Below are 7,006 nucleotides of genomic sequence, written 5' to 3'. Positions count from 1 at the left end.
CTCTGCCCTGGGGTGGTCCCAACTCCCTTCCCAGGGTCCCACTCTCTATTCCTGGGGACGCCACTCTGTTCCCAGGTATCCCTCTCTCTGCCCGGGGTGTCCACGGTCCCACTGGGGCCCTGTCCTCGGGGGTCCCCCCTCTCTTTCTGAAGGTGCCACCCTCTATCCCTCTTATCTCACTCTCCACGCTCCCTTCAGGGGCTCCCCTCTTCCCACGGGGTCCTCACTCTGTCCTGGGGTGCCCCTGCTCCCTTCCGGGGGCTCCCATTCTCTACTCCCAGTGGTCCTGCTCCCCACCCCGGGGGATGTGTTCTCCCTTGAGGCACACCCTCCTCCCTTCCCGGGGGTCCCACTCTATTCCCGGGGGTTCCACTCCCTTCCCGGGGGTCCCGTTTCCTGCTCCCGAGCTCCCGCTGCGCCCCGGGGTCCCCATTCTCCTGCCAGAGGGGTTCCGCTCCTTTCTCCTGTGACTCCCGCTCCCCACCGGGGCGTGGCAGCGGGGTCCCCCCGCACCCGCGGGGCTGCGGCGGCGGCGCGGGGCGGTGCCGGTGGCGGTGCCGGTGCCCACCCCCGCTGCCGGTGGCGGGGCGGAGCGGCCGCCCCGAGCCCTATAAAGCGGGCGGCCGCGCCGGTGCCGCAGCGAGGGCGGGGGTCACCATGAGCCTCATGCTGGAGACGCTGCTGGGCCCCCCGGGGGGGCTCCGCAAGGAGCCGAGCCGCGCTCCCCCGCGCTCCGCCGCCTCCAGCGGCTTCTACTCGTGGCCGGCCCCGGTGGTGGGACGGGCGCGGGGCGCGGGGGGCGGCGGCGGCAGCGCGGCCGCGTCCTCCACCGAGAGCCTGGACTCGCTGAACGGCGAACCGCGGGCGCGCAACGAGAAAGAGCTGCTGCAGGTGCTGAACGACCGCTTCGCCGGCTACATCGAGCGGGTGCGGGCGCTGGAGCAGCAGAACCGGGCGCTGGCGGCCGAGGCGGCGGCGCTGCGGCAGCAGCAGGCGGGGCGCTCGGCCATGGGCGAGCTGTACGCGCGGGAGCTGCGGGACATGCGGGGCACCGTGCTGCGCCTGGGCGCCGAGAAGGGGCAGCTGCGGCTGGAGCGGGCGCGCCTGGCCGAGGACGTGGCGGCGCTGCGGGGAAGGCTGGAGGACGAGGCCCGGCAGCGCTCGGAGCTGGAGGCGGCGGCCCGCGGGCTGGCGCAGCGCTCGGCGCAGGAGGAGCGGGCGCGGGCGCCGCTGGAGGAGCGAGCCCGGGCGCTGCGGGAGGAGGCGGAGCTGCTGCGGAGGCAGCACCGCGCCGAGGTGGGAGCGCTGCTGCGCGGGGCGCGCCTCGAGCTGCCCGCCGAGCCCCCCGCATCCCTGCGCCCCGGCGTCACCGCCGCGCTCCGCGACCTGCGCGCACAGCTGGAGGGCACGGCGACCCGCAGCACGCTGCAGGCCGAGGAGTGGTTCCGCGGTGAGTGTGAGGGTGCGGCCGCGGAACGCGCCGGCAGCATCCCCATCCCTCCCCGGGGACACCCTGGGCTGCCGCGCTCCAGGGCGGGGTTGGAACAAGGGGGGCGAGGGAGTCCCGAGGGATGCGGGGACACCCCGCTCTCTGTTTTGTGTTAGGGTGCCCCCAGCCCCGGAGGTGCAGGGACCCCTCCCATCTGTGCTGTGCTCCTGGAGGGTGTTGGGATACCCGCGCCCCAGGAGGGTGCAGGGACCCCCATATATTGTGCTCGGGGAGGGCGTTAGAGTCCCCCCGCCCCAGGAGGGTACAGGGACCCCCCCCGTACATTCAGCGCCCTGGGAGGGCTTCAGGGTGACCCCATCCCTGCCACCAGACCTCCAGTGCCTGCGGGTGCGCTGCCCGACACCCCCTCTGCCCCGCAGTGCGTTTCGAGGAGAGTGTCAGGATCACTGGCCCGGCACCCCGCAAGGTTTTAGGGTGCTGGACCGCCCCGATGCCGCAGGGTGTTGTGCTGGTCCCTCTCAGCCGGGGCGAGTGTTTGCAGTGCTGGGGGGGGGGGCGGTGGTGCCGCATCCTTGACGCGGGAGGGGAGGACAGGGAGGGGTCTTTTGGGGGGGGGGGGGACACTACGGGCGCGGGGTGGGGTCGGCACCCCCAGACTCAGCCCCCGGGCGCGCAGGGCGGGTCCAGCACCGCGGACAGCGGCGATTCAGCACCGCGGGCAGCGGCCGCGCCGACCCCGGGAGCCGCAGGATCGGTGTTCCCCATTCCTGTCCCCTCCTTCTGTGCCCCTCCTCGTCCCCTGGGGTATCCGCAGGGCGCTGCGGCAAAACCCCCCCGCCTCAGGCCGGGCTTGGCGTGTCTGGGATGCGGCGGGGGGGCAGCGTGGTGGGGCAGCGGCTGTGGCACAGCTGAAGGAGAGGCGGGGGCTGCGGCGAGGATCTGCACCGGGTGAAGTCCAGGATGGTAGAAACACCCCCCGAGCTCTTCCTGCCCGTCCTCCTTCACTCCCCGGCACAGAGGGAGCGAGGGGTGGGGAAGGCAGAGTGCTCAGGGAGCCTGGGAGGGCTTTGCAGAGGACAGGGATGTGTGGCATGGACAGATCGGAGTTTCCCCGAGGAGGGGAGGCTGCAGCCTCCTTCCCTCCCGCCCTGCAGCTTCCCCTTTCCCCGTTGCAGTGAGGCTGGACAAGCTCTCGGAGGTGGCCAAGGTGAACACGGACGCCATGCGCTTGGCCCAGGAGGAGATCTCCGAGTACCGCCGGCAGCTCCAGGCCAAGACCACCGAGCTGGAAGCCCTCAAAGGGACCCAGGAGTCGCTGGAGAGGCAGAGGCAGGACTCGGAGGAGCGCCATCATGCAGATGTCCTGTCCTACCAGGTACCGTGGCGCAGTGGGCAGCAGCCCAGGCTGGGGAGGGACCATCCAGCTGCTGGGGAGGAGCAGCGCTGGGGTTTTGGCTTCAGGGATGTGAGTGAGCTGTGGCAAATGCTCGGGGCTGTGTCAGAACCGGCCTTCCCCAGCCCGCAGGGATCAGGAACCCAGAGCCTGAGGGGTGTCCGGGCTGTTGTGTCCTTCAGCACCCCTGGAGCTGCCCCATGGCCCTGCCTGGTGCTGAGCTGCCTGTGAGGATGGTCACAAACACCATGGAAGTGTGTCCAGGGTTCAGGCCACATCCTGTCCCCCAGATCCGGGCAATGAGGGCTGCGTTGGTGGCAGGGTGAGTTTAGTTGCCATTGGACTCACCTGAGTCCTGGAAGCATTCCCGCAGCTTGTCCCTGCTGGAGGGAGTGCTGGGGGTGGCCCAGGGGCTCAGCTGGAGTGCAGCTCCTTGCTGCGGGGGTGCAGGGCTCCTGCCAGGTCCTCCAAGGCAACTGGACACCCTGGGACAAGCCCTGGCTGTGTCCCCTTCCCTGTGTGTCTGCAGGAGGAGGTGGCTGCAGACTCCTCTGTGAGGACACGCTGGTGCTGGAGACCAGGGGACAGTTTAGGGGTTCTCTGTGTCCCCCTGCTCCTGGGGACTGTGTCATGTGTCCCCCTGCCATGATTGCTCTGTGTGCCCACAGGAAACCATCCAGCAGCTTGACAGCGAGCTGAGGAACACCAAGTGGGAGATGGCAGCTCAGCTCCGGGAGTACCAGGATCTGCTCAATGTCAAAATGGCCCTGGACATCGAAATTGCTGCCTACAGGTACAGGGGGGGGCAGGGGGAGGAGTGGGGGGGTTCTCAGCCAGGTCTGCTCAAGGTCCCTCGTTAACACCTGGGCTCTTTTTGGTGAGAAAATCATCCATCCACCAAAGCCATGGTGGACAATGTTCAACTGGGTGGCCCAGGGGTGTGTAGTGGGAAGGGCGAGGAAACCTGCTCATCCCAGGCCATAGGAGCAGGAGGGTCATCCCGGATGGGGCAGGGAAGGAGATGGAGCTGCAGGACATGGCTGGCAGCTCCTGGTCACAGGAGGAGATGAGAAACCATCGCTGAGTGCCCTGCTCTGGTCTCTCCCTGGCAGAAAGCTCCTGGAAGGGGAGGAATATCGACTCGAGACTGGCATTGGGATGCTCTCCTACCCCGAGGTGCTCCCCAAGGCTCCCAGCATCCCCACCAGCATCAAGGTGAAGAGCGAGGAGAAGATCAAGGTGGTGGAAAAGTCAGAGAAGGAGACGGTGATTGTGGAGGAGCAGACAGAGGAAATCCAGGTGACCGAGGAGGTCACAGAGGAGGAGGAGGCTGAGAAAGAGGCTGAAGAGGAAAAAGCTGAAGAGAAGGGGGAGGAGGAGGAAGAAGAAGAGGAGAAAGCTGAAGAAGAGGGTGAAGAAAAGGCCAAGTCTCCTGCAAAGGAGGAGGCCAAGTCCCCAGAAAAACCCGAGTCCCCCTCAAAGGAGGAGGCCAAGTCCCCAGAGAAACCCGAGTCCCCCTCAAAGGAGGAGGCCAAGTCCCCAGAGAAACCCGAGTCCCCTTCAAAGGAGGAGGCCAAGTCCCCAGCAGTCAAGTCGCCTGAAAAGCCCCCGAGCGCCTCAAAGGAGGGGGCCAAGACCCCAGTCGTGAAATCTCCAGAAAAACCTGCAACCCCCTCAAAGGAGGAGGCCAAGAGCCCGGCTGTGAAGTCCCCAGAGAAACTCCCAACCCCCTCAAAGGAGGAAGCCAAGGCTCCAGCTGTCAAATCCCCTGAAAAGCCAGCAACGCCCTCAAAAGAGGAGGCCAAGACCCCAACAGTGAAGTCCCCAGAGAAACCTGCACCTCCCTCAAAGGATGAGGCCAAGACCCCGACAGTGAAATCCCCAGAGAAACCCGCACCCCCCTCAAAAGAGGGGGCCAAGACCCCGACTGTCAAGTCCCCGGAGAAACCCGCAGCCCCCTCTAAAGAAGAGGCCAAGAGCCCAGCTGCAAAGTCCCCAGAGCCACCTGCAACTCCCGCAAAAGAGGAGGCCAAACCCCCATCTGTCAAATCCCCAGAGAAGCCCCCGACCCCCTCTAAGGAGGAGGCCAAGGCCCCGGCTGTGAAGCCCCCAGAGAAGCCCCCGACCCCCTCTAAGGAGGAGGCCAAGGCCCCGGCCGTGAAGTCCCCAGAGAAAGTCAAATCTCCCGTGAAGGACGAGGCCAAGTCTCCACAGAAGGAAGTGGCCCCGGCCAAGGAGCCAAGCCCTACTCCAAAGGAGCCAAAAGCCCCTGCCAAGGAGGAGCAGCCCAAGGAGGTGAAGGCTCCCTCCAAGCCCGAGGAGGGTAAGAAGGAGGAAGCTCCCAAGAAGGACGTCCCGGCCAAGGCAGAGGAGAAACCCAAAGAGAAGGCGGCCACTGTGCCGGAGCCTCCAGCTCCGCAGGCCAAAGAGGCCACCAAGCCAAGCCCCAAAGCTGCTGAAGAGGGAAAGGCCGAGGAGGCTCCAGCAAAACCTCAGCAGGAGGTCAGCAAAGCGGCCACCAAGGAGGCTGAGAAGCCAAAGGCTGAGGAGAAGGTGGAGGAGCCCAAGAAGAAAGTGGAAGAACCCAAGAAGAAGGTGGAGGAGGCCAAGAAGGCGGAGGAACCCAAGAAAGAAAAGGCGGAGGAGCCCAAGAAGGAGAAGGTAGAGGAGCCTAAGAAGGTGGAGGAACCCAAGAAGGAGAAAGCAGAGGAACCCAAGAAGGTGGAAGAACCCAAAGCTAAAGCAAAACCCAAAGATGAGCCCAAAGCCAGTAAGGACCCCCCCAAAGTGGAGGCTCCCTCCAGCAAGGAGGGCACAGCCCCAGAGCCGGCGCCGGGGAAGAAGTGACAGGAGAGTCCCGGGCGCCAAAGGCACCTCTGGGCATGGGAGCTGCTCCGCTCCCTCCGACGGCTGGGCCCGGGGTGGGACCCCAGGGACCCCCAGAGCCCCCAGGCCAGGCTTTCCCTTAGCAATAGGCCCGTGAGAGCCCCTCGGGTGGGCGATTGCTTCCCTTGCAGAACGTGATATTCGCCGAGCGCCACATTTAAACACTTGAATTATAACCCAGGAGAAGAGGGGGGACCCCTGGGGGAACCCCACCGCCCTTCTCCTCTAAGTGCATTTATTTAATGTATGTGCAATGGATGGATGAGTGCAATGCAGAGCTGTAGCTGCTTGGGGGGGGGCTGGGGGGTCCTGCCCTGCCCTGGGGGGTGACAGTCCCTCCAGGCAGAGGTGGGAGAGGCTGGGAGCTGCTGGAATGCTCACGGACACACCCGATGCACCAGGAACCTCAGCCCACTGATACTTGCTTTCTGTGCAATAACCAAATAAAAGTGCTTACGGAGACACCCCGGCTCTGCTGGCTTGTCCTGGGGGGAGGACGGGGAAGGAAGGTGGGAATGTGGGGCTGGGATCTGTCACTCAGGGCTGGGCTGGGTGACACGGGGCTTTCCAGAGGGGAAACACACCCCACAGCAGGCAGGAAGGACCCTGTGCCCTGAGGATGGAAACAGGGCCGGCCCTGCCGTACTTTCCAAAGGATTTCAGTGTGGTTTTTCCCTTCCTTCTTTTTTTAAAGCGTGGCTCCTCAGGGACTGGGGGAGCCTGGTTTGACCCAAGGGCTGCGGCGCAGCCTGGCACTGCAGCACTGCACTGAGGGCAGCAGCTGGGGGGAGCAGGAGAGGGGCTGTCAGCCCTTCTGGGGGAGAAATCACTCCCAGGAGAGACAGGGAGAAGCTGGGATGAAGGAGGGACAGCGACCTTGGGAGGGGGGATGGAACCCCAGCTCTGCCAATCTGGGACCCCACACGGAGCAGTGCCGGGGAAGGGGCACATCCCAACTCCCTGATGCCAAGCAGGGCGAGCCAGGATGCTGGGATGTCCCAACCCTCATCCTGCCTCTCTCCCAGGACCCTGCTGTGCTCCCCTCCGAGGCCAGGGAGCAGAGAAGCCCCCCCAGGATGCAGGGATGGTGCCGATGGGATGGCAGCCAGGCAGCAAGGACAGGCTGGGGCTGCAGTGCGGGCTCTGGAAAAGGGCTATTTTTAGCCATCTCAGTTTTTAGCCATCTCAGCTCCCCAGTCCCCGTGGTGGGGAGGGGAGGGAAGTGAGGAGGCAGGCAGCATCCCTGGAAAGGCCGTCAGAGCCCAGGGATGGGACAC

The 7,006-nt window shown here is 65.5% G+C and overlaps 1 protein-coding gene across 5 annotated transcripts; it reads left to right on the top strand.

Moving 5' to 3' along the window:
- Nucleotides 1-625: 625 nt before the first annotated feature.
- Nucleotides 626-6,193, top strand: NEFH (neurofilament heavy). 5 transcript variants are annotated; one of them, XM_032127847.1, is made up of 5 exons: nucleotides 626-1,450; nucleotides 2,626-2,825; nucleotides 3,512-3,636; nucleotides 3,956-4,289; nucleotides 4,374-6,193. In XM_032127847.1, exons 1-5 carry the CDS (start codon nucleotides 658-660, stop codon nucleotides 5,688-5,690), a joined length of 2,769 nt encoding a protein of 922 aa, XP_031983738.1. In that variant the 5' UTR covers nucleotides 626-657; the 3' UTR covers nucleotides 5,691-6,193. The 5 variants fall into 5 exon arrangements, with proteins under 5 accessions (XP_031983738.1, XP_031983736.1, XP_031983735.1 ...); XM_032127845.1 differs by having other exon boundaries at nucleotides 4,332-6,193; XM_032127844.1 differs by having other exon boundaries at nucleotides 3,956-4,373; nucleotides 4,416-6,193.
- The last annotated feature ends 813 nt before the right edge of the window (nucleotides 6,194-7,006 follow it).

Source organism: Corvus moneduloides, chromosome 18 (genome assembly GCF_009650955.1).
Source record: "Corvus moneduloides isolate bCorMon1 chromosome 18, bCorMon1.pri, whole genome shotgun sequence".
In the NCBI taxonomy this organism is placed as follows: Eukaryota; Metazoa; Chordata; class Aves; order Passeriformes; family Corvidae; genus Corvus; species Corvus moneduloides.
This window is presented reverse-complemented; position numbering and strand designations above follow the sequence as displayed.

Bases quoted from the DNA above. Each gene is read 5' to 3' on its own strand.
- NEFH (XM_032127842.1), top strand. From the start codon at position 658: ATGAGCCTCATGCTGGAGACGCTGCTGGGCCCCCCGGGGGGGCTCCGC. The intron at 1,451-2,625 runs GTGAGTGTGAGG...TCCCCGTTGCAG, and splicing joins GGCCGAGGAGTGGTTCCGCG to TGAGGCTGGACAAGCTCTCG. The intron at 3,637-3,955 runs GTACAGGGGGGG...TCTCCCTGGCAG, and splicing joins ATCGAAATTGCTGCCTACAG to AAAGCTCCTGGAAGGGGAGG.